The sequence below is a fragment of the Carassius auratus genome, chromosome 4 (genome assembly GCF_003368295.1).
Source record: "Carassius auratus strain Wakin chromosome 4, ASM336829v1, whole genome shotgun sequence".
In the NCBI taxonomy this organism is placed as follows: Eukaryota; Metazoa; Chordata; class Actinopteri; order Cypriniformes; family Cyprinidae; genus Carassius; species Carassius auratus.
The window spans coordinates 14545337-14572646 of record NC_039246.1 but is presented as its reverse complement, the minus strand read 5'-3'; the positions used below and the strand labels follow the sequence as shown (position 1 = coordinate 14572646).

The 27310-nt window shown below is 36.2% G+C and overlaps 2 protein-coding genes across 5 annotated transcripts; both read right to left on the bottom strand.

Moving 5' to 3' along the window:
• Positions 1 to 145: 145 nt before the first annotated feature.
• Positions 146 to 6344, bottom strand: LOC113056276 (putative transporter SVOPL). Its single transcript, XM_026222918.1, has 16 exons — positions 5948 to 6344; positions 5002 to 5173; positions 4789 to 4889; positions 4601 to 4699; positions 4227 to 4298; positions 4018 to 4142; positions 3580 to 3643; positions 3374 to 3499; positions 3151 to 3279; positions 2367 to 2440; positions 2051 to 2247; positions 1847 to 1958; positions 762 to 843; positions 596 to 685; positions 348 to 461; positions 146 to 243 (listed from the first exon to the last, which is right to left on the bottom strand). The coding sequence occupies exons 2-16, from the start codon at positions 5132 to 5134 to the stop codon at positions 232 to 234; spliced, it is 1530 nt and encodes a 509-aa protein (XP_026078703.1). The 5' UTR covers positions 5135 to 5173; positions 5948 to 6344; the 3' UTR covers positions 146 to 231.
• Positions 6345 to 7842: 1498 nt separating this feature from the next.
• On the bottom strand, positions 7843 to 27303 carry LOC113060004 (UPF0606 protein KIAA1549-like). 4 transcript variants are annotated; one of them, XM_026228786.1, is made up of 22 exons: positions 26277 to 27030; positions 25054 to 25259; positions 19638 to 20948; positions 19026 to 19114; positions 18769 to 18943; positions 18363 to 18493; positions 18077 to 18263; positions 17923 to 17982; positions 17598 to 17752; positions 17340 to 17517; positions 15993 to 16177; positions 15600 to 15805; positions 15296 to 15423; positions 14995 to 15009; positions 14681 to 14907; positions 13775 to 14004; positions 13117 to 13258; positions 12696 to 13049; positions 12562 to 12614; positions 12226 to 12353; positions 11993 to 12147; positions 7843 to 11257 (listed from the first exon to the last, which is right to left on the bottom strand). In XM_026228786.1, exons 2-22 carry the CDS (start codon positions 25154 to 25156, stop codon positions 11027 to 11029), a joined length of 4443 nt encoding a protein of 1480 aa, XP_026084571.1. In that variant the 5' UTR covers positions 25157 to 25259; positions 26277 to 27030; the 3' UTR covers positions 7843 to 11026. The 4 variants fall into 4 exon arrangements, with proteins under 4 accessions (XP_026084571.1, XP_026084554.1, XP_026084563.1 ...); XM_026228769.1 differs by lacking the exon at positions 26277 to 27030 and adding an exon at positions 27111 to 27303 and having other exon boundaries at positions 11993 to 12353; XM_026228778.1 differs by having other exon boundaries at positions 11993 to 12353; positions 13120 to 13258; positions 26277 to 27032.
• Positions 27304 to 27310: the final 7 nt, after the last annotated feature.

Here is a 27310-nt window from a genome sequence, read left to right as displayed (position 1 = left end):
TTAACTTTAATTTAATTTTTAAATTGTGGTTTTGATGGATCCCAATCCCAAACCAACTTCCTGTTAAAATATGTCAACACAGAAAATAGTGTTTTAACAGATTTTGCTAAATTGTTCATGAAAAACACAACACAGGCAATATTACAATTCATAGAAAATTGTCCCAGCTTTAATTAGTGATCATGTTATGTTACAAAAGTGCAATTGTCCTTCATTTCCATCAGGTGTATTTCAGGCATCTTGCTGAAATAGAGGAACAAAGCAAAATGTCAAGATGCTAAACTCTCAGTTTGACCTCATTTAAAATCTGTTTTGAGAAATGTAGGAGAAAATATGACGATTCTTACCAGTAATGCACGTCCTCTGGTCTCAATGGGCAAAAATGCCACTCCTAACGCACAAATTACACACGCTGTGGCGAACGGTGACAGGGCCAGAATTACAGACCTAGACATTAACACCTATGACACATGCAAACACAGTGTTATCTTTGGGTAAATCAAATGTGTTGAGCACACATTTGAACAAATCTTTATGTACACACACACACACACACACACACATACACATATGCAAAGTAAAACACATAGCGCACCTGTGCAATAAAAGGTGCGATCATTCCTCCAACTCGACTGAAGGATGTGCAAAAGCCCATTCCAATTGAGCGCACAGCCGTGGGATAAACCTGTACACAAACACCACATTTTGTAGTGAACTCTTCAAGAGTAAGTGGAGTGTTCATACTATATGTCGGGTCTCACCTCTGCTGTGTAAATGTAGACCACATTAAAATTCATGGAAACCACAGAGCGGAGAAGGAAGAGCAGTACAGTGAAACCAAACCTGCAAAGGGAGAGAAACATTTTTCAGTTTTCTACTTCAGCTGTACTTCTAACATGTGGTCACAGGAGGGCCACTACATGTTTGAACACCGTTATTGTGAGTAACTGACTATGTGCATACAAGCATACTACCGTACTACTTTTATTAAATCTTCAGTATAGTTTATGTACACTGTTTATAGTATATATACAATATGTAAAGCAATTTTATTTTTTAAAGACAATCTAGACATACACAACTCACTTTTTGTATTGAACACAATGAACACTAATAGTATCTAAACACATATGGCACTATAATTAATTACTACTGCAATAATAAAAGCAGTATGTTATTGCAAGCAGGTACAAAATATATTTCAACATTAGGTGCACACAGAATAAAAAAAAAAGCAATAAAATAAATAATGTGATGTAAAGTGGGACTAGTGAATCGCAATGTCATTTTAATATTGTTATTATATTACAGCATTATATTTTATATATATTTTAAATATTCCGAACTAATATTTATTTTAAAAATTTAAATTTATATATTGTATATTTATATTTCCTGTTTTCATTTTATTTGACATTTTAGTACTTTTGTTGTGTTTTTGTTAAATTTCTGTTAGTTTTCGTTCTTTATATATCTGTAAAGCTTTTATTAAATTTATTTCAGTTTTGGTTATTTTAGAAAAAAATTATGCCTTGGCAACTCATTGGGAAAAAAAGTCTAAATATTAAATATTATTAAACAAATGTCTGTGTGTATATGTGTGTATATATATATATATATATATGTATGTGTGTGTATATATATATATATATATATATATATATATATATATATATATATATATATATATATATATATATATATATATATATATATATATATATAGTATATGTAAATAAATTAAACAACAAAAATGCTTTTTATGCTTCTAGTTTTGGTTAACAATAATAACCCTGATGATAAGCATTTTAAATCATTTTACAGAACAAAGGAAAAATATACTGACCTTGTTGTGCAAATATTAACAAGCATGAAGAAAACGGCCGACATCACCTGGAGTATGGCCATACTGGGCTTCCGCCCAAATATATTTAACAAGAAAATATTGAGGGGTATGACTGCAGAGGAAACACGTGGAAAAACATACATTAACATTCGACTAAGCTGAGTGTGTGAAACCAGATTGAGTGAAAGGTCAAAGGTCACTCACGTGCCACCTCGCCTAGACAGCTGATGAGGAGAGTCTGGTAATCAGCCATGTTGAATGGGATGCAGTAACACAGCGCCTCCTCCTGGTTGTGTTTGATCTGGTGCTCTGGATCAGCGTCTGTCATGCACAGAAGATTCTTCTCCAATAACTCAGAACTGCTCAGAACCGAGCCATAATAGGAGAAGGAGGCCACAAACCTGTGGAAGAGCAATGCAATGTGTCAAACATCTAGCACAGTAACCAAGCAAGTGTATTTGCTGATTTTACACACACAACACCAAAGAAACAAACCAAAGGGAAGTGTGTCAGACATTACCAAGAGTACCACAGCAAAAGTGATGTTCTTCTAAAAGCAGGGCTGATCAGAGTGGCAGCATTTCCTCTTTCTGTCTGAATACAAACAGTCCTGTTAGTTGCACTCAAGTGCATTTACACTCACTCATATAAATGCAAAGATGATCATTAGATGAGAGAGATGAGTGCCTTTTTTCACTACACTTCATAACCATTGAAGAAATACAAACCTACTGTCTCAAACTATTTATATATTTTGAAATCTGGCTTCATTATTACACATTACATAAATAAGTACATCCATGTGTGTAGGATATGAGTCTGTCTATATTTTTTAAATAATGTACACTAAATCTGCACCATATTCGTTATTGGCTGATATTTTTTATTTATCCGTAAATATTGTATATTTAATTTTGCATGGTCATTTTCACTATTTTTTTTATTATTTTTTTATTTAAATGTCCTAATGACGTTTCTCATCTTGAAAATGTTATAATGTGATCTCGAGCAAAATTTCCATACTACACTTTGCTATGCTGTGATGCCTAAATTAAAATTATAAATTTTATATTGGTCATTTACAAGCTGCTATCATAATTTGAAAACAATTAACTATTGGTTTATAGTTTTTGTCCTACATTTTTACTATCAGGGCATCCTTATAATATAATCTATATATTGCTGAAAATGCAATTAAGCAATATAAAATGGTTTATATTTTATTTACTTTTGCTTATTGATTAACTGATACTGTTAGAGTCATAAAAGACACAGATAAAGAAAAAGGAACTTCTCATACTCACCACTTCAGGTTCCCGTAGTTCTCCTTCAGGTAAGGTGGCGCCATTCATCTTTGCGATCCAGGTAAGTGTAGACATAGCTCCTTTTATGTTCCCTGCTGAGACCTGGAACCGTGCAGACTCAGGAATAAACTAAAAAAAGGAAAAGAGTGCGCAAGTGAGTCAAAGACAAACACCTACTTCCATTTTCCCCAGCATGTTTCAGCTCCATTTAAACAAAACTCACCATGAAGAGTCCAATGAGAATGATGCTGGGGATGATAGAAAAACGGATCATCCAGCGCCAACCCATTGTGGGCACCACCGTCATGCCGAGAATAATAATAAGCATAGATCCCAGCATCCAGAAGATCTGTCAACCAATCACAGGTAAGTTCAGTATTGAAGGTTTCCCAGTTGAAGGTCAAACATAACTTTACATTTTGCACTCACTGAGGCAAGAGGCAGCAGATACGCTCTGTATTTGGCCGGGATGAATTCAGTCTTCAAGACAAACCTTTAGAAAGAAAATATCAAATAATTTGAAGAATAGTTCAATGCATCTGAATCACTGTTATTATGCATACTAGAAAATCAAGGCCGCCACAGTTTGTGATCAGTGAAATTCCCAGTTATTACTGGCTCAAGATTTAAAAAATATCATTAATGAATTATTCAAATCTATTTGTGAAACAGTTTGTGAACCAGTTAATTTAAAATAAAAGGACAATTCGCTCACACATCAACATTTCTAAGTCTGTATATACATGTATAAATGTATATGACTTCAAAGATTTCATTAGTTTCTATAACTGTCCAGGCCTGAAAATGGAAAAAGATATCCAGTTCTGTACATGTGGAAATGATGAGGAAATATCCGCACAATCTCACCCCTGAGATGTAGCCGCGACACCGCAGCCCACCATACAGCGTAGGAAGATGAACCAGCCATACGATGGAGAGAATGAAGTGAGCAGAGAAAAATATGCTGCCCATATAAAGCCTCCAAACACCACCTGTGCACAAAAACAAATCTTTTTCAACAATTTACCCAAAATCCACACTCTAGCACTTATGTGTCAAATGAAACATCGCCCGACCTTCCAACGTCCATATTTGTCAGCAACATAGCCACAGAGGACCCCAAAGACCATGAAACCGAGGAACACCATCTAAAACCATACACATACACAAACAAAATAAATATATATAATGATTAACATAATGATTATTTCTACATCTTATAGAAAAAAAGTGTATAGGAAAAAGGTGTGCAAGTATTTTACACAACAATTTATCTCAGTTTGCATATAAATCTTGGACAGAAATGAGTTTTTAACATGAAATTCCCCTTCAAAAAGATACCAAACTAGTCAGACGGTCACATGTGCGTATCTCGCACTACAACATTCCATTCCTTTCAAACTTTAGAGCAAAAACAAAATAAAGGGATCTGATTGGACGAGCCCCTCACCGTGGAGACGAGGGCCACCTGCCAATCCTCTAGACGCCATTCGCAGCGGATCTCAGGAGAAACCACAGCCAACAACATGATCTCCATCGCCTCCACTATCTACACACACAGCACATCAGCAATGAAATGTGTAAACAGTAAAAACACAGTATGCTGGTTAATGAATTACAAAGACGCAGTTTTCTTACATTGGCACTGCCCATGATGACAAAAAGCAATATATGGAAGCGTCCGAAGCCGATGCTCTCCACAGCATCCTCCACGGTGTAGCATTTTGGTTCTGCTTGGGCTACATATGTCAAAAATCAATTGAGATGACTGACTGTTACTTGGCTGCTCACAAGCAGAGCAGTATAAACACAAGTGCTTTGTTTTAGATGTATTGTTGGTTTGTTCTTCACCTTTGGCCTCCGCAGCTTCAGCAGGAGAGTTATTACTGCTATTGGTGTTGATCTCCTCCTCCAGCTCCACTTCCTGAAGCTGGATGGCATCGACCAGCTGCGTCTTCATGGAAGACGAACGCTTTAATGCCATCCTGTTTGAAAAGTCTACTTATTTCCTGAATAGTAGGCACTGAAAAGGGTAAAACTTTTGTGTTAATAAAAAGGTAGACCTGAAAGAAATAAATCAATATTTACATGAAAGTATGATTGTTATAATTTATGTGTTGGACATGGTGTCAAGAAAATACCAAGTTTTTCTGGTTATTTTTGGACATACCACCATATTTCTGGACACCATTAAAGATAATACTATGTTTTGGACATTTAAAATGGTTATACCATTTTTTTCTGACACAGTACCATGGTATTCGTCTATTTTTGGACATACACCATGGTTACAACATGTTTCTGGACAGGTAATACTGTTTTTGTACATGAATTTTTCTTGTGATTATAAAATCAAATCAAATAAATTATGGTTTTAACATAGTTGTTAAACATAGTGCCAAGGTAATCTTTTTTTAGTCTTAAACATTGTTAAACCATGTTTTTGAACATGGCACTGGTTTATTTTTTTGGACATACATCATGGTTATATTGCACACATACCATGACGATACAATGTTTGGACAAGAACAATGGTTACACCTTAATTTCTTGGACAAATACCTTGGTAATATCATTATATTATTTGATAACATTACTAAGCAAATACCATGGTATATGGATAAGATAATCATTCAATAGCATTTCATGACTTCTTGATACCTTTACTGACTGTATTTTTTAAGTCCTGTATTATGTCACAATCATATTTTTGAGGAACAAAAGTACATAAAAAAAACATTTAATACATTTATTTAGAAATGTCTCAGTATGTGAGAATAATAAAATAAATGCTTACCATAACATCGGATGATGAATTGAGGTCATCAAACACGATTTTCTGTCATGTCGACGGTTTTCCCATCACATCTCATCCAGATGGACACTTTTAGTTACTGTACTTCCCCTACAGTCACCTGTTCGAGAATTCCCGTATGTTGTGTCAAAACCTTTCAGCGATTTATGCAAATCAGTCTCACGAAGCGCTGATAAAATAGGACCAGCAGATTTCAAAACTATAAATCCAATATGTATCTATTACGAATGTACTATAATCCAACGTCTGTCTCTGTAAGAATGTTAAAACTCCCTTAGAAAAGATGCATCACCAGCCTCTCCCGCAGTAACACCCGAATACACCTGCAGACAGGTAAAACAACGTCACACACTTCTCTATAGAAGGGGCTCGGCTTAGCATTTAAAGGGCCATGTCTTTTTTTTCTGAGGAGATCGGGTTTCTTTGCTGTATTTAAAGGAACTGAGGGCTATTTAGTAAAAGTGGACAAACAGGTTTTAGGACAGTTTTGCTTTTCTCCTTCCTCTACTGACCTATATAGGCTATTGTAAACAGTGCTGTGGACACTGTTTATAATGTAGGCTACATATGAATTCACGTAAAAGAAAACAATGTAATTCATCGGACCTGTTAGGCAGGTGACATGAGTAATGTTACAGGTTTTTTTAGGGAACAGGGAGTGGTGAAAATATCCCGATTGGCAACATTCAATTCATTCGCAAAGTAGCGATGTCCGATTCGTGAATGAATCTTTTTTCTGAGTCGAATCTTTTTAATTTACGTTCAACGTGTTTACAGACCAGTCCGAACAATTGTTTACGAGTCAGCAAATCACTACGTAAAATAGCCCAAACTTTAAGTACTAAATTTAGTCTTGAAAGTTAAGAAAGAAGCATTGTATATTGTTTATATATGCAAGTGTGGAGCATACTTAATGAATCGCCTAGGTAAAACATTAACCTATTTGACTACAAGAAAAGTAAATAAATCACTGCTATGTTTTGTTTACTTGTTATAAATTGGCTCATTGTATTTTATACGATTTTATTTTTATTGAAGCCTTATTATCAACCATATCTGAATATTGATCTATTGCGTAAAACATAGACAGATAAAACCAATAGCTTCAAATACATTTGTAGTATTAATCTCTTCTTTGTAGATGTTTTCTGCATTGCAGATTACAAAACAATTGACCGTTTACCCAGCACTAACACAAAGAGACATCATTGACGGCACATTGTTTATTAATTAATTTACACAACAATATAGAGACATTAAACATCAAATACTTGGATGCAGTTGGCAGAGACCAAGAGAGAAAGAAATAAGACAGAATGAGAGGAATATACACATCCCGATAGGATCACAAAGACGGTGTAAGCATCTTCAACAAAAAGATGAGAATATTGTTAGATTTCAGGTAGTTTATATGAAATGAAAAATGTACTTTCTGTAAGACTTCGTTTACATTCCTATTACATCCTCTATGGCACCGACATAGGGACAAGGGGAGGTATACTATTGCCCACACACACACACACACACACACACGCACGTTGCATTCAGTTAATCTCAGAATTTGTACATTGAAATTGCTATAAATGTGATTAAGGTTAGTTCAGTGCTGTAAGGTTTTGATGGTTTCAGAGAGTCACACACAAACACACACACGTTGAGTAGCACCATGTTAATCAAATGACTGTAAATATGACACTTATTCTCAACCTAGTCGTTTATTAATGCATACAGTTCAAGAAATAAGCAAAAAAAAAAAACAAACAAAAAAAAAAAAAAAAAAATATATATATATATATATATATATATATATATATATATATATATATATATATATATATATATATATATATATATATATATATATATATAAATCCCAGTTGGTCTTTGCAGTGGGAAAGAGAGTCTACCAATGATGTTTGCCTCTTACTGGTCAACTATAGACTATACTGAATATTTAAATATGGAGAAATGTCCATTTACATATTAATACACTTTTTATATGATATATTTTAGTCGTAAATATTGATTTTTTAAATACTTTCAAAAATATTATTCAGGTTTATAAATGACAAAATACTTTTTTTTTTCTTTTGATGATGATCAGGGTGGTTTCTCTGTGCTTTGACCACTGGTTTTTAGTCTCATAAACCATTACATAGTAGTCTTTCAATGTAGGCTAAATTCTATCAAGTTTGTTTGTATTTTTCAATATTTTTAGATTATTAGCATGCCCATCAAGATATTAGCACACAAAATAAACAAGGAAGAAATAAAGCATAATCCATTACTTCTCATGCATCCCGATTTAAGGCCTTCCAGGAGTCATGATCGATAGAAAAACAGAAAGAACGAAGGAAGGAAAATGATAGAAGCAAGAAAACAGAAATATTAAGGAGAGAAAGAAATAAAAAAGAAGAAAGAAATGGGTTTCCACAACTCTTTGTTCCATAAACTTTGAAGTAATTTGTGATTAATGGATATGGATTTTTAAAAGCATTTTATTGCACTCGCAAAAAAACTATTTCAAGTTAATAAAATAACTTGTAGGACTCTAGAAAATATTATATTAATTACATCAGATTTGATCTTTTAATGAACAATTTTCAAACACAATTTTTCAATATTTCCAGTTGTGGAAACCCAGTACAAAAAAAAATAAAATCAATAATACTTAGAAAAAAAAAATCTAAACTAAAAAATAAAGAGATTAATAAAAATAGGATAAAGATTTAAAACAGATTACTGATCAAGGCCTTAAACCTCAACTCATTTCCTTTACAATACCTCTGTGCAAATCCACATGACCAAATACATGAAAATACATTGAAAATGCCTACTGAATTACGAAGCTAAATGAACTATATGCCTCAACAGTGATTTGGTCTTTTGTTTTTTTAGTCCCATAGCAACACTTTTCCCACACCTTTAAAACATTACACTTTCATAACAATATAAAATAAATACAATCTAATATGCTTAACATATATTCTAACATATAATCAGATTGTGCTCAATGAGTTAATACATTAATATTTGTATATGAACTCACTTGTATCTTTCTTTATATAGTTACTGTATAGTTGTCTCTCTTTTCCACTAAACTCTTTAACTGATTGACTTCCATCATCATAATGATATGAATGTGCAAAGATGAGAAAATGTGCAAAATGAATATGCATAAACTTAGAAACTACGTTAAAAAGAACTGATTGGACAGCCAATATTCAATACCCACTTGCAAAAAGAGCTTAAAAGAATAAACACGGGCATCGTGAACGCTTGCTTTGATACCTCTCCTCAGATTCAGACGGGTTGGACAAAATAATATGATGTTATCGGTATGGGAACCATGCTGGTCAGCAGCTGAGGCCGCATGTCAATCATCTCCACATGTGGGCTGACTCAGAAACTCACTTCAGTGTTTATGATCCCAACAGTAACTCTTCTTCCCTCCCCCGCAGAGTCTGAAGTAACCAAAGCCAGAGACAGTTTATAGAAAGGACTTTGCCAGAGCTCAAATGTAAGACAAGACCTGAAGACCGTGACAGATATTAGCTCTGTTCAAAAACCTAGTGAGCTACAGCTGTCTAAAAAGACAGTGTCATGGAATCTAATGAGTGGCTTATTCTTAACTTCATCACAGACAGACTCGATTTTGCAATTGATTTCAATTGCATGTTGCTAAGCTAATGGCGTGATTCTCTAATTAATATAGAAATACTCAGAGATGTTGGGTAAAAATGTAAGATTTTATGTTATTGAATGAGTTATTACATTTTAATCATAATATATCTCGTTCCGTCTAGAGTTTTACATTAGCATTTTGCTAAGCTAACAGTGTGTTATTCTATTTGGCCTAAGTAAAATATACAGTACTTGCAAATCCTGGGTACAAAACACATTTGAAGTATGATTGTTATCGAATTACATATAGCTTATAAAAAATTTTCTTGTCCCATCCCAATTTTGAATGTTTGTAAGCTGATGAGATGAGATTCCAATAAGTACAAACTTAAACAATATCACACGTTGGTTTTATTAACATTATCAAATTAAATATAGCTTATCGAATACAAAGTATAATCAACATTTTTCTTGCCCTGGCCAGGGTTTGACGTTAGCATGTTGCTAAGCTAATGGCATGATATTTTAAATAAGTATAAAAATACATAAAACTCACAAACTTTGAGTAAAATAATATATTTAATGTTTTTATGAACGTTACTGAATGAAATAATACTTTATAATCAACATTTTTCTTGCTCTGTTCAGGGTTTGACCTGTTAGCATGTTGCTAAGCTAACAATGTGATACAATGAGTATAAAAATACATAAATTGATAATATATAGATAATATCTAGTTTTAATGAATATTATCAAATAAAATATAACTTTTTGGTTAAAACATATTTAACCAAAACATATTTAGCTTAAATGTATCTTTTAAGCGAACATGATTAAGTTGACCTTTGGACCTTTGGACCCGATTTCACATCGAGCAGCTCACTAGGTTTTGGAACAGAGCACATTTTCCCCTTGATAAGCTGTCTTGGATAAATGGGAGAACAGGAAAAGGAAAGTTTTTGGGCAGGAATGAATTGTGGTATTAGCACCAGAGGAAATCCAGAGACATGAAGATGACCCATTTGGAGGAAGCACTTTGAGAGCCATGGAACTAAAGGGAAGGTATTTTCACATTAACTACTGTCACAGCTCTCAGCATGCAAATTGAGAGTCTGAATATGCGGAAACTTTGTCTACTTTCTAAACAGTCTGGACATGTGTTTTTTTTTCTTTGTGAATTATAGAAGAGAGTACTTAAGTTTATTTTCTGCTTGTCAGCAGTGGAATTTAAATCGTGGATGTCTTGGCAACACCAGTATGGAAGATTGCGAGTAATTCTTCATATGTAACAGACCAGCCGTACTTGAATTTGAAGATTTCGGTTTGGATCCTGTGTAAAGCAGCTTCTCATCCATGGAGATGTGTTGGTATTTGTGAGTTTGTTTATGTGGTACATTGGGAAGTTCACCAGGGCTGGGGTTTTTGGGATGGTCTTTTTCAACTCTGGTAGCTGACAACAGCAGCCTGTTTCTGAGAAAGTCTCTGGAGTTCTTCCCTGATAGCCTTGATGAGAGAGGCAGAGGATTGGGGGGGTGGAGAACGCTCCTCAGGGGCGATGTACCCAGTGCTCGAGGCATCCAGGTGACCCTGGGGTGTTGTGGGATCCTGTAGGGTCATCCTAGGAATCTGGAAAACTGGTGATGAAGAGTACTCTGGGAATGTCAGTATCTGTGAGAAACAGAGAGGGAGAGAGAAAAAAATGCATAAATCAGGAGAAAAAGCAAAGATTATGCTTGAACAAATTTCTAATTTAAATTATATATATATATTATATATATATATATATATATATATATATATATATATATATATATATATATATATATATATAAATATAAAGCTAGATATTTTACATATTATATTTAATCATTAAATAAAAATAATTAATAAATAAAATAAATAAATTAAATGGACACTAAATTTACATTTACATTTGAAATAAAAAATGTTATACATCTCAATTCTTTAAATTTAAATATAGTCTGTGGGAATCAGAGAGGGAGATAAAAAAAAAAAATTAATAATTAATATTAAATTAATTAAATAAAGAATTAATATATATATATATATATACACACACACACACACACATTTAATATATATATATATATATATATATATATATATATATATATATATATATATATATATAGATAGATAGATAGATAGATATATAGATATATATAGATACATTAAATTTAAATATAAATTATATATATATATATATATATATAAAATTTGATAAACAATTAAAATATTTTTTTATGAATTATCCGAAAAGATTACATAAAATTAAACAAATTAAACGATATAATTGCTATCATTAGTTGTGGAATTTTTATAATGTTCCATATTTTATGATATACTATTATATACTATTATGAATGTGCATGTTTCATTTACAGCCTCTCGGTTGGATCCTGGTCTGGAAATCTCCTCATCTGAGCGGTAATGGGCCCAGCTTGATCCTGAAGGTCCAGATACACTACGGCCAACTCCAGGATACAGTCCAATCCGACTTGACAAGCCCACTTGTGTCAGCTGATGCAACTGTGCACCTACACACACACACGACAACACATAGAAATGGTCATAGAACTGAAACCAAACGTTCAAATACCAATTAAGACCTTTACCTGTGCTGCCCCCTACTGGTCGTGGCCGAGAAGACGATGGCATCTCTTCTCCATACTGCCCCCTGCTGGAGTATCCAGGATCTGACTGCATCTCTGCTGACACCACATATCCAGAACCCTGGGTCTGGCTGTCAAGTAAAACAAACAATCTGCTTAGTAAAAATTATATCTCCACCTGATGAATATTTAAGAGTAGACAATGTGGGATAAGGCAGCATATTTGCTTTTCTGTACTCAAACTTGTTATTTTGAACATTGTGATTCACGTTCATGTTTACATGCATTTTCACTTCTCTTGCTAGTTTATTCCATAAAACCTCCCGAAATCCACCTCACCTCTGCAGTAAACCTTGAACCGATGTGGGAGACATTCCTAACTCAGCATACCTCTACAAAGCAGAGAGAAACTAAATAAAATTTCACATTACTTGGATTCAGATTCCATCATTCAAATGTCTACAGTCCCTCACCGCAGAGAAAGGACTGTGTATAGGGGCTTCTGGGTAAGAAGAGGAGACCCACTGGCGTGAAGGACGTAAGGATGGGCTTGAGGGTTGACCGGGGCTGATTGCTCCGACCCCAGGGACCGCCGTAACGCCAGTGAATGTTAGAGGAGCAGGGCTTCCTTGAGAAGAAGGTGAGACCAGAGCAAATGCGTCATCCAATAAGGAGTGCATCTGTTGCCGGGCTTCTTCTATGGTTGGCTGAGGAGGGACGTAGCTGGGTGGGGCAGGGGCGAGGTCAGACGGCGGCGATCCAGGGTCTAAAAACACCTCATCAGTAGGAGAAGGGCTTCCTGCATCTGGGAGCTGATCTGCATCGGACTACAGGGAGAGGAGTGATGAGTTTGTGTTTCAGTTGAGTGAAGGCATGTGCATGTGTGTGCCCTACCACATAGGCCACATTGTTGACCCCGGGGTACTTCCTATACGTGGCATCTCCATCAGAAATCAGGCGATCTTTGTCTCTCAAACTTCCGCTTCCACTCAAATTCTGTCTTTGTCTATGTCTGGGAGAGCGTCTTCCCTTAGAGCTGCAATTCACAAACAAATTGCATTTACTTTCCTGGATCTGGCAAACTCTAGTTCTGACATCTCTCGGAGGGATTGGCATGGTAATGCACATGACAATGTTAATGTGTTTGGTCTTGGTGGAATAGATCTGCTAATGTTTTTGCTGCGGCAGAGCAAGTACAGAGACTTGTGTCTGCTAATACATCCAAAACATGCTGCTGTGAACATGTAAGAAATACTGCTGCTGCAAATATAACGCACATGAAATAACCCCCATTTAGCATACACGAATCATCACGTAGCAGATCTATACAGGTGGAGCTGGGGAAGGTGGAGGGTTTCTAAAGCACGCTGCAACTGCTACAGAAAGCACTAGACATATTTGAATGTTGAGCAGCAAGCTCATTGGCTGCCGATACAGGAGTCAACCAATCAGCTGTGCCATGTGATAATGATTTCATTATCATATTGTCTTATTGGACTGCGCCATCTAGAGTTTCATGCCAAATAGTAGAAGTGAGATTTATTATGCTGACCTTTTTCGTGGCTCTCTGCACGATGAAGGTGTGTTTTCTTCAGGATGCAGGATCTTGTGTATCTGTTCCTGAGCTTGTTGATACACTCGGTGTTGTTCGGAGCTGTCGCAGAACGCTGTCATGATGTCCTCCATGGAGGGAAACTCGTAGTGGCCCTTTCTCTTCGCCCGCAGGCGGATCTTATTGCGATGGTGTTCGATCTCAGATTTATGCCGTAAGGCCACTTGGATCTGCGTCAGAATGGGTTATGAATGTTTTTTTATAGATGATATATCTGCTGAATATTCTGTCTCTGATACAAGAGTTATTGGATCAGGAATTACAAGGAAAAGGAAATATGTGCTTAACGTTGAAAATAAATACAAGTATAAACAGGATAGACATTTATTTAGACTGTACTCATTTTAATAAATAAATAAACATAAAAATAAGTTAAATAAATAAATATATAATTTCATTATATTTACAAATAACGATATAAACAAATAGAAACATTAAACTTTTCTCTTCCCAAAAAAGAAAGAATTAATAATTAATAAAATACCAACAATTCAGATAAAAACTTAAAATAAACCAACTTATGATTAATTTAATTATTATATACATACAATTTGACATTTATATTTTAGTTATTAAAAATAGTAAATTAATGAAAAATTAGTAGTAAATAAATTCTAAAACTCAATAAACAATTAAAATAAATTATTTGAATTAACTTTCATTTAAAGAGTTACAACTGTATGCCAGTAAACCGCAATGCTTTTGCAATTCAAAAATAGTATATTTTAATGTTATAGGAAAAAATAGCTTGATGTTTAGTATATTACATAAATAAATGCCGCATCTGTGTCTAAGGTATGAGCCTGTCATTTTTACGAACATGTATACAAAAACGAGTCTGCTAACCTCACTGTTGACCTCTGCTCCGTCAGGCATGTTGTCTGTCAGGTTGGGACTCAGGGCCTGGTTATGTGGATGTGAGGGAGGGCTTGGCATGGGCTGCATGGCGATGAGCTGGATCTTATTGGAGACTCTGCGTGTTCCGTCTGACGAACCTCGAGAGAGGCGGTCCACATGCTCAAATATGGATGATGAAGACAACTGCTCATCCACACTACTTCCGGGTTGAGCACCTGAAGACCAAGGCCAGATGTCAAAGCTCATTATTAATTAGTAACTAACAATATATGAATGCAACATCAATGGGTAAAGACACTTACCAAGTTTGTTTTTTGCTGATGAACAAATAGAATCAGAGGAGGAGAGAAAGAGATCTTTTTTTTAATAACAATAATTGTATTAATAATTTATTACTATTTAAATAATATTTATACATTATATATATTTATATTTTAAATAAGATTTATACATTATAATTTTTTTCACAATACAAATCATTATAAAGCAACTTTATATTATACTTTTATTTATTAATAGTTAATATATAGTATGATAATATAGTAAATTAATATATTGTACAATATATTATACTAGAATTAGTGTGTTTTTGGCGTATAATACAATGTTTGCTCTTGCGATGTTGAGGTTTGTTGTCACTTGGCGTCACAGCAGGTCTGGTGCTTTCCTCGGCTGATTCTCTACCGCTGGATGCTTCACTTCCTAATGAATCTCCATCAGATGGAGACAACCTGAAAGAACAAAAATAGTAACAAATATGCAGTATTTGAAAAATAAAACAAAAAGAAGTATAAATGACACAAAACTAGCAAAAATTAAACTACAGTTAAACTGAAAATATAAATAATAGTACAATGACGCTGATATAAACAGACGCTGCTCACACACAATCCAGACCGTTTCTTACCTGCCTCTTCTGCGTGCTCCACGGGATGCTTTTGTAGATGAGCTCTTTGATTTAGGAGTGTTCAATTCTCCGCCCTCTGAGGGTGTGGCCTCTTTAACAGGCGCCGGCAAAGGGGCGGGTTCTTGGATTACCATGATGTCATCCTTACTATGCTGCCCCAGGTGTAGTTTAGCAAAATCAAAGCCTTTAACACTGGGAGGCTGCAACTACAATTACAAACACATGAATGGACAGTGAGTATGATACAACATGCTAAATTGACTGTTGCAAGGTAGCTCATTTTTCCATAAAAGCCCTTGACATGGGTGCGTAAAAATGAGTGTCTTCACATGGAGTGTCTATGAGCCAGGAACACTTTCACACACACACACACACACTCACAGTGACCCTGACCTTCTGTCTCTGCTGGATGGTGCTCATGGCATCTGGCTGAAACTCAAGTTTTTCAGAACGGCACAGTTTCCAGTAGAGGATGATGATGATGAGGATGACAACAAGAACTGGGAACAAAACTCCTACGATCAGCCACACGTTACTGGGCTGAGTCTCAGAGGGCGGCAGGGCTAGCTTCTCCACCGCTGAAACAGAGTATCATGATATTTTGGCACAAAAAAAATCATACATTTGCTTTATTAAAAAGTGTCTTAAAATCAAGTTTATTAAGAAGTTATATATTTTATAAAGACATCCGGAGTGAAGATAGCGAAAACCAAATGATTAACATGATCCATATTCAAAATGGAAAGCAAGTAGTGCTTTTTTTACGGCTCATATATCCACAGTCCTAGCTGAAAAATATGATCTGTGGAAGTTTTGCTAATGCTATCGTTAAGTTCTGAAAACATTATTTCTGAACATTAAGAATGTCCCGATTGTATTGTTATTGTTATGAAAACATTAAATTTCATCATTCTGCAAACATTATGGGAATGTTAAGTTTGAATGTTCTCTTAATGTTTTACTAATGTTCCCATTAGGTTCTTAAAACATTTCTAAATGTTCAAAACGTAAATTTTTTAAAAACCGTTTTCGGTTTTGTGTTAGCGTTAAGAAAACCTTCCATTTTATCATTTTACAAACATTCAGAAAATGTTCTCTGAACATTGTGAAAAAATAGCGAGTAGCTACATTTATTGTATTTTTTTTTTTATAATTTACAGAATGTTAGCCGAATGTCACATTTCAGGAAAAACTGTTCTATGATAAATATAAATTAAAAATTAAAAATGAAATTTATGCATTTAGCGGACGCTTTTATCCAAAGCGACTTACAGTGCATTCAGGCTATCAATTTTTACCTATTATGTGTTCCCGGGGAATTGAACCCCCAACCTTGCGCTTGATATATTCGCAGTGCTCTACCAATTGAGCTACAGGAACACTATCAATGTATACGTATTTTTGGGCAAACATTTATAGAATTATTAAAGACCGAATAACTGAACATTCCATTAATGTTACTGGAAAATGTTTGTTCATTACTTTACGTTAGACCAAGTTCTGAGAATGTTCCCTGTTAGCTGGGGTCATATGATGAATATAGACTACTGCCGCTTGTTATTTCCTCTCAAGCAGGCACAGAACACACATTCTAATTGTCCATTAGCTGTAGTCTTGTGGTGTGATCAAGTGCAAATTTTTGGCAGTTGAAGGTGACGCAAGGTGACAAAACAGTAGCCGCTAATTCTCTGGCGCTGGTTTAGTTTGTCACAGCCTTTAGTTGATACCACTTTGACTCACGTGTGGCCAGAATTCCATGTACTTTGTAGCCCAGTACGATGGCGGCTCTCTGCAGGTTCAGTCTGTTGAGCATGGCTGCAGTGGCCTGAGCTGGCAGCCTTTCTCCTGACCCCGCTTCCACAAAATACACCAGCTCCAGCGGGTAGTCCGGGCCATTCAGACGGGACGTCCGCACGATCTGAGGCACACCAGGGTTCGTGCTTATGTGAAATGTGGGAAAGACAAACAAACTGTATACACTAATGTGTTTGAATGTACCTGTACACTGTTGTTGCCAATACTAGTAGCTCTTCTCCATCGCCGACTGCTAACCCCGATCCCAAGTCCCTCTCCAACCAGCAGTGCTATTCGCCTCTCCATTTTGGCCTGGAAAGTCCTCTCATTCACACGCTGGTCCAAAACACCCAATAACACTAGTACACATGCACAAATCCACAAAAATGAAAGTAGCATTAGAAACATGCATGAAGAATGCAAGAACTCACCTAATACTGTGTTTTAAATATTTAAAGCTTATGGTATTTATGGAACTAATTCTTTTAGGCAAGTGAGAGCTACTTTACAATTATTTAAACTCACATACCTGTCTTCACCCAGGATGTGCGTAACAGGTGGGACATATTCAGTTCAGGATAATGAAAAGCTGGAAGACAAGAATTGAGATAAAAAGACAAGATAAATGAATAAAGTTTATGAGAAATTGAGACAAGGAGCCTGTGTGTGTATTTGTGACTCACGCTCAGCGATCTGCAGGGTTGGAAAACCAAGGTAGAAGCTGAACTCCACAGCGCTGAGCTGCCTCATGTGACCACTCACATCTGATCCCATTAGGAAGCCTTTAGAATCACGCACAGCAAAAGTGATGTCCACCGGTGCCTTCTGCTGCCGCTGACCCTTAGGAAGGCTACTAGTGATATTTACAATCTAGACAAGCAGTCATACAGAATTATCAATACTATTTAAAATGTATGTCATGGAAAAACAGTGACATGTAAAGTGTTTAAAGAATTTGGAATTACGTACATGAACTGTGAAATTTCCATTTTCTTGTGAGCGTTTGCGTACTTCCGCATACGCCATGAGTAGCCCCTTCTCTACACGCTCGCTGAAACTACACAGACGCACATCCACATGACTTGGTACAAACTGCAGCACTGCAAGACAAATTAACTAACGTCACAAACATATATTTCATATTTAAATAAAACATACATTACATTTTCACATTTCACATTTATGCATTTAGCAGACTCTTTTATCCAAAGCGACTAACAGTGCATTTAGGCTATACATTTATGTATTTTTTTTAACCAGTATGTGTGTTCCCTGGGAATCAAACCCACAACCTTTTGCGCTGCTCATGCAATGCTCTACCATTGAATCACAGGAACACATTATTTATTCACTGGTTAAACTCGGACTCTCTCACCTGTGTGGACCTGATGTTTGTAATCAGGCACTGCATATATAGTTGTGACGGAAAGAATGGAAGAAGAGGAAGTGCTGTGCGCTGATTGACGGAGAGCATTAATGACAGAGATAGCAGTATACACCAGTGGACCGGAAACTGCCCGGAAGATGAAATTGGGCGGGGCTTTGAGGACCTGAATGGATAGCACAGATAGAAATCAGTAACGCTATAAATACATAGCTGATGTGCGACCTGTTGTGATCTGACCCGCTCACCTGGAGCTCCACTGAACGGTTGAACTCTCGTCGAAGAATCTCCCGCACATGAGCTTTGGCAAACGCAACCGATGACCCACTAGGCATGCCTTTAAGAGTCAGACAAGAAGGTTGTAAGAGATGATAACAAATGAATGTAATTAAAATTTACTATAACATTTTTCAATATATAATAATAATAATAATACTGACAAAGTAGTTAAACAAATAGAATTTAGCCATCTCAACATTAAATGTGTGTTAAATTATTAATAATTTTTTAAAGATTACCTAAATGTTAAACAAAAGGAAATTAATGTGTGAAGTAATGATAGATAGATAGATAGAAATAAATAAATGTAAATTAATTGTTTTAAAATCTATAAGACTTTAACCATCACACAACCATAACAAAAAAAAAATCATGTTATTAGTGATTAAAAAAAATTATTACATGTAAAAATCAAGAAAATAAATGTGCACAATAATAATAATATTATGATTTAACTAAATGTAAAAATAAAGCAAAATTAATGTGCATAATAATAATAATAAATAATATGATAAACTAAAAAATCTCTAATTTTGGCTAATAACCAGCATGATACTGATACATTGTGTTAGTTGTCTTACCCACTCTGACTAGGTACATGTCCGGTTTGGTGATATTGCAGACATTCTGTCGGGGTGCAATGGACAGAGGAATCCTGGGAGTTGTAGGCGGTGGGCTTTTGGTGGCCGTGGTTGTGGTTGTAGTTCTGGTGGTGGTTTTGATGGTGGTAATACGGGGTTTGGTAGCAGGGGGCTTCAGTGTAATGGCTTGTATTACTGGACCCTCTAAGGTGCCGGGTGGAGGAAGGGCGGTTGGCAATGTTCGGGTTTTGCCCACATGGGACGTGGGTATGGAAGGAACACCCTTCTCTGGGCCTTCAGGAGGCCGTTGGCTCTCGCTGGTTGATGGAATGGGAGGCTTTGTAGGTTTTTGGGGTGGAGTTGGGGTTACTGATGGAATAGTTTGAGGAGTTGTCCAGTCAATTTCAATCGGGATTTTCCCCAAAGTTGCAGTGGGAGTGTGGGTGGGTCCCACAGTGTGCGTAGGGATAATATGAGGGTGCGTCCTATTCCTCACAATACTAGCATTCTCTTTGGCTTGCAATGTGTTGTAATATTCCAGACTGTTCATATCAGGAAGCAGCATTTCAGTCGGCTCAATGGGAAAAAGCTCCGCCCAATCGAAATCCAAATCATCATCCATATCGCTCGCATGGGCGGAGTCAGGAGACAATGGGAGGCGGGGATCGGTAGGATGGGCCGTCCTTAAGTTAGTCCCATATTTTACAGTAACGCTGGGTTGAAGGTCTCTTGACGAGAGGGGCAGGACGGGGCGAGAGGGGAAAGCTGTGTTGTAGCTGACTGTGGCATCATCCTCCGTATCATACAAATCGTATCCATGCGTAGGAAGGGTGGTGACGAGAGAAAACTCCTCCCCTTCTGATCCCATGAAAGTAAGAGTTTCAAGGTAGTCTCCAGAGCCCCAATCCACCTCTGCGGAGTGGACAGGATACTGGTCTTCGGGTGGCACCAGGGTTGGGGGGGCTGGTGTCGGTGGTCTGTTGTCATGGAGGGGAGGCATCTGGCTGGGTGTTAGAAGGTCTGGGGGTCGTAATAGCAGGTGTATACCCTGGGCCCCGTCACCTAAGTTACCCGACCCTTCGGAACCGAGGGATGGGGTGGGATCTATGCTGGAGGCACTGTCATGGCGTCCAGGGAATGAGGGATGTTTGGCACCTGGAGGTGTATAAGCTGGACGCCTGGTTCTCTCAGATTGATGAGAAGAATATGATGATGATGATGATGATGAAGAAGAAGATAAGGCAGGAGGTGAATGTGTTCTTGTTGGAAGCTGTTTGAGGCTCCTTCTGGACATGTTGGATGGGAGCTCCACTTAGGAATGGAAAAAAAGAAAATCTTGAGTGTGCTGCAGGATGGCACACAACCAAACCACAAGAAATTCAATATTTGCAAACAGTAGAAAGACAGATTGTAAACTTGTACACCTTATCCAAATCTTTTATAACACAGAGTGCAGGGAAACCCAAGATTGTTCCCAAGACACAGTCATTTTTAACAACATCTCAATGGGGCTTAGCTCTGTGGATTAGTATTAAAGGGGTAATCGGATGCAAAATTCACTTTTGTTGTTGTTTGAACATAAATGTGTTGGAAGTGTGTATACACATCTACCCTATAATGATAAAAATGTGAAACGGTTGACTCTTAAAATGACTGTTTTTTTATTTGAAGGAGCCATTTGGTACTGAAACTGGCTATGAGAGCTGCCCTTTTATTAATGTGACTGTGATTTTCATCTGCATTATGGGCCACTGAGGATAGAACAGAGGGTTTGTGGGTAATAAGGCTGATTGAATGGCACACTGTGGGGAAGCGAGGGAGTAAAGCGCAGCTGAGCGACATTAGTAGGCCAGTGTGTCATACTAGCAGAAGGCACAGAGAGAAAGAGGACGTCAACATCACTAGTAGCAAACATGGACTTTTACTCAATCACTATATACTGAAGTCGAACAGCTTCAAACTTCATGGTATCAGACATAGACATGCCCTGTAATATTTCATCAGGCCAGATATCAAGTTGCTCATCTTGTTAAAAAACACTTTTCGAAAATAGCAATCCATCTGTTTAGTGAGTCACAATGACACTAACTGCTCGAATAAAATAAATATTTCTGGAGCTGTGCCAGTCATTACATATCAAATGTTTTTAGCTAATACAGTATGTGTTTCCTGTAAGAACACAATGGGATGCTCGATGGCTGAATTTATTTCCATCTCCGAAGTATTCATGACACATTTGTACGCTAAAAAGTAAAACTGATTATTCCAAAGATTGGTACCAAACATATATATGGGAATTGGCAAGTTTATTATCTCTGGACCAAAAACAACAGGCTCCTTGTTACAATGCTATCTGCTTCATCAGGTATTTATAACTGAACAATGACACTGACAGGACCCAAAAAGACACAGTAAAAGTGTCAATCAGGAGAATACTATTAGAAGTGTTGGGGAAAGTTACTTTTAAAAGTATTGCATACTCCAATAAAAGTAATGTTACTTAGTTACATTTTATGAATTTACTTTTTTTGCTAATTTTTGTCGCCTTGACTGGGATTCCTTATTTTATTTATTTTAAACGAGAAACCCAAAAGTTATATTTTTGTCAACTGTAATGGTCCTTTTCACACTAAAAGTGAAATTAATCAGCCTCAGGCTAAATGGGGGGAAAAAAAGTAACTTGCGTTACTTATTTGAAAAAGTTACTAAGATATTTTTTCGTAAATTTAAAAGTAATGCGTTACTTTACTAGTTACATGAAAAAAGCTATCTAATTTTGTAACTCTCATTAACTTTAAATGCATTTAACCCGACACACCTATATAAAACAGGAGAATTATTATTTTGATCAGATGTCTAGGCCACTAAACCAATTTGTAATCAAATATGCAAACTTTTTGAACTTCAAAAATTTAATCTAAAAATCTACACTTAGTTACAAAAAAAAGAAGAAAATATGAGATTAACATGATATTCTAACATGATATTTTGAAGAAATTTGTCCAAATTGACTTTCATTATATGGACAAAAAAAAGACACGTCCTACCAGAAAAGAATGACATGAGGGTGAGTAAATGATGACAGAAATTGCATTTTTAAAAATCATGTACACAATCCTATCTATGAAGACTCTAATGTGTGTTAAAAACCATGAGATGAACCACTCTGGGGAACGACATATGAAATAACTTCAGTAATTAACTTTAGACTCAGTTAATTGTCAGAGCATCCCGAAGGAGAACACAACTTCACACGGGGGAAAGCGAGATCCTGTCTCACACACACTAGTCTTATGAATAGCTCTGTGGCATGGTCAGGCGAGGTGTTTCCATGGTGATGCTTAATGCGTGTGTGTTGCAGGAGCATGTCACACGCCGACCGCTTCATCAGTATGCTACAGAGCACACAGGCATTTCTCACACCGACAGAATGAGCTCACGCGGGCACGTTCACACTTATGCCGATTCCACTGACACAGATTCCCAGGCATAAAGGAGAAAACAGAGGAGAAACTGTCTATGAATAGCAGCGCATTATTATAGACCCAAGTCCACTTAGCTTTGATGTTCCTAAATCCAATCATCAATACCGACCATCAGATACCGCAGAGCCACAGAAAGAGAAAGATTGTGTGTGTGAGAGAGAATACACTCCTCAACGCAAGATCAATGGCTTTAATGGGGGCTTGTTGTACCATAGTACACATTTCCATCCCAGCTGTGGGCTCGTCAGGGTGTGTGACTTCTAATGAACCCCCATCCTTTCCGACTGTGTGTGTGTGTGTGTGTGTGTGTGTTTGTGTGTGTGTGTGTGTATCTGATGAAGTGGGTGTGCATTTGAAAGTTGCATCTTCCCTTTCAGAGAGCGTTGAGACACTCTCATCCATCTGTCTGGGATGCGCACGTGTGTGTGTGTGTGTGTGTGTGTGTGTGTGTGTGTGTGTGTGTGTGTGTGTGTGTGTGTGTGTCTGTATCTTACAGTGATGTGTAACCAGCGTAAACATGTTCAGGGTAATCAGACTGCTGTCTCCAGTTACAGAGCGACTATCTTAAAAATAAAGCTTCCAAAATTGAAATTTATGTCTTTGAAGAAACATTTGGGGTTCTTAAAAGAACATTTCAGTGAATGGTTCTAGAAAAAACAATTTTTCATTTTTTTTAAAGAACACTTTAAAGCAGGGTTTTCTGAACAGGGTTTGTAAGTTGATAAAAAGCTAAATTAAACATCCATATTATAGTAATTATTAATATTTTATTATTTATATAATATAATATAATATAATATAATATTTTTATTAATATTTTATATTAATATGGGTCTAAAAATGGGGGGCTTAATGGCTTTACCTCTAACATTATCTCTAACAGGTCTTGTCATAATAAAAATGTAAAAAATAAAATGCAAAGGCTGCAATTTAGTTTAATAACATTAGTCAGATTAAAAAACCCTATAGTCACATTTCATTATTATAATTATCAAGTATTCAGTTTTTATTTGACAATAAAATTGTCATTTACAACCATAATATATTTGTCTTTATTTTTTATAAGTAGAGTTGAAATCCTATTATTACTACTACTTCTAATTATTATTATTGACATTATTATTGAGAACAGTGAATGAACACGTACGTAAATGTGTTGTTAAATTATTTAAATATGAACTATTAACTAATTATCAAAATTTTGTGATTTAGTGAAAAGGTTTATGATAACAAAAATAAAAACAATCTGCCTATGAGATAACGAAAATAAAATTGCTTTCCTTTAAATTAAGTTTATTTTTCTTACCACATTGGCAGATATTTTAGTTATATAAAACTCACTGAATTTTGATCATCTTTTCATAAACAACTAATTAACTGCCATTTTTTCTTCTTCTTAGATAATATCTATATATCTACTGTATATAAATACATGTATATCTATATATAGATATATAGATATATAGATATATACAGCTGGTTTACGGAACCTTTTTGCTTTTTAAAGAATATTTTATGCAGTGGAAATGTTCTATGGATGTTAAAGGTCCTTCATAAGTGCCAAGCAAGAACTAAGCCGACCATTTCTAGTCAGCGTGTCACTTCAAGGTAATTTCATTTTAAGAATTCACTCTGTGGGTAGATATGTGCTTTCTTCAATGTAGAATATGTCTCGCACAAATCTCAATACAATTCACTGTGAATCCCATTCATTCTTCCCCTCTAACTGTGACACACGTCATTCACACACAGAGAGAATCACTCAAACATTCGCTCACCGTTCCTCTGACGGTCAAATCATCTGTGATGAAAAAGGCTCGCTTTTTATGATACTGACTCACAGTAGGTCCACAGAAACTAAACGAAATGTGATAAAAAAGCAAGAGTACCAGCCTAAAGCAAAACTTTTACTGCCCTCTGTGCTGAGATACCTGCAACATATCCCACCAACATCGCTGCGGCGAGAAGAAGTGCGCAACATCCGAGCAGTCGCCGCGGGCTCCTCAGTTCCATCCTTGAACCAGAGCACTCCATTTTCACACGTTTCTTATTCAAGACAGGCCATCTGACCCTGATAAAATGTCTCCTGGATAACCACAGGTCTTCCTGCTTGGTATCCTTCCTTTTCTATACATTGCTGTGAGAAGAAGAAACACATAAACTGTTAGATATTAAAGCTGAATTTAGCATTGCATGGTTTAATTTAGGATGAATTGAAGGCATCATCATCATCCCATATTATATATATGTATCCAACACTGGCATATATGAGTCTGACATACTGTGTATATATTATCTTGGTAAATAATATGTTGTATAGGCCTATACTGTTTATTTTTTTGCTTATAGACAAGAACATTCAAGAGCAAATGGCTAAAGATGTTTCTTCAGACGTTACTGTCAAAAGTTTCAGAAATGCTCAAATGGTGTCCAGTCAAGCCAGTCAAGATCCCGAAGTCTGCAATCAAAAGTCTGTGATATAAATATGAATCTATCTCATGAAAAAAATAGCTAGTAAATTTTACCAAAAATGAATAACCATTTTTTACAGTCTGTCGGTCTATCTTTTTATTGATATATACTGTAAAAAAAATGGTAGTGAAACAATTATTCAGTCAAAAATGGATACATTTCACAAATAGTTAATATAGTTGAAAAATAATTTTTCAGTCTATACAGTTCCACTACATCTATCTATCTATCTATCTATCTATCTATCTATCTATCTATCTATCTATCTATCTATCTATCTATAACACATGCTTCATCAGTATCATGTATTTTTTGATGTATTTCAATGCTGTTCAAACCTATAACGCCATAAAGTCACAGTATCCACACTGTGTGAATGTGGGTTATATCGACAGATCATCGGTGCGCGCGGCCCAAGGCTCCCGTGAGATTAATATCGCGCGCATCTTGTGAGACAGGTACAGCTATAGATCTAAAGCAGATAAATAGCAGAACAGATGGAATAGGGCGGGTGTAGGAACAGACTAAGTGCATGCACTGGGTCAAAGATGGAAAAACAGCATCTTCAGACGCTCATACCGGCAGGATCTCCCCAAACCCAGATCATACGACACATATTCACGGTATTTTTAAACGGTCATCGACATGCAAGGATACAGTACATCGGAGTAATTTTCGTTACCTGTCATGTTGAGATGCAGGTCGCGCGGATGCGGCTCACGCGCGCGCCCCTTCACACCCCCGATATCATGATGACAGAACGGCCATACATAGAGAATATCAATGCTATCAATGCAAGGGATCAAATCAGATTAAACATATCAGATATTTATGCTGACAGCTTCTCTTATAGATAGTACCCAGCTCGCTGCTCGTGCGTGGTTCATTTCCCGGTATCCGGTGTAGATCTAACGTTAATTGTAAAGAAGCGGTTCTTGCTGTTCCCATGCACGGCCCATATCCCAAGATCCCATCCCCTCCAAACACACTGGACAGATTGCACCGCTTAAATAAATACGTGAGCCGCTTCTAAAAGATAGCTACTATTGGTAGCGCATGTCTTCGGCATAAAACACTCCACAGAAGAGAAATAACGTTACGCCTTCTCGATATCTGCGGCACTCGGCGAAGACCGCCCCTTGGATTTATTCAGAAGAAACGTAAAGAACAACGGAGACACTGTCATTGGCTATCAGCAGGATCCTTTAGTAACCCTTTATTCAATTTAAATTGTTTATTATTATTATTTGTTCGTGTTGTGACGAACTTTTATGTAATTATTGTTTGTTACTGAAACGGTTGTTTGAAAATCCATTTGAAAAAGTAACATAGTTACACATAGACACATTCATTTCACAGTATGTCCCTTGCTAAAATTAACCATAGATTTACGAATTAACTATATTTTATCCATGATAATCAAAATGCCAAAACGTCCTGGGAAATTAACCATGGTTTTATTATAGTAAGTGGATTTTGTGTAATAATATAAAATAATATTATAAAGGGTACATACCTTTTTATGCCCTTCTTAGGGAGATTTGACCATTTGAGACACTAAAAAGTGAGATGTGTTAACATCATTTTATAGTTTTTGGGGACACATTAGGCAAAATGCACATTATTGCATTATCATGATCATTTCTTATACTGGGCACATCCCTTAACACTTACCGAAGAAATTATTCTCTTTAACATGCACCAGGATTCCTGATT

Coding starts and splice junctions, on each gene's coding strand:
- LOC113056276 (XM_026222918.1), bottom strand. CDS start 5,134: ATGGCATTAAAGCGTTCGTCTTCCATGAAGACGCAGCTGGTCGATGCC. Junction 2,248..2,366: donor CTTTTGCTGTGGTACTCTTG/GTAATGTCTGAC, acceptor GCTCTTCCACAG/GTTTGTGGCCTCCTTCTCCT. Junction 462..595: donor TCGCACCTTTTATTGCACAG/GTGCGCTATGTG, acceptor CATGTGTCATAG/GTGTTAATGTCTAGGTCTGT.
- LOC113060004 (XM_026228769.1), bottom strand. CDS start 25,156: ATGGAGTGCTCTGGTTCAAGGATGGAACTGAGGAGCCCGCGGCGACTG. Junction 12,354..12,561: donor GTTCAAGGTTTACTGCAGAG/GTGAGGTGGATT, acceptor TTTACTTGACAG/CCAGACCCAGGGTTCTGGAT. Junction 11,258..11,992: donor CAGGATCCAACCGAGAGGCT/GTAAATGAAACA, acceptor TGTTTCTCACAG/ATACTGACATTCCCAGAGTA.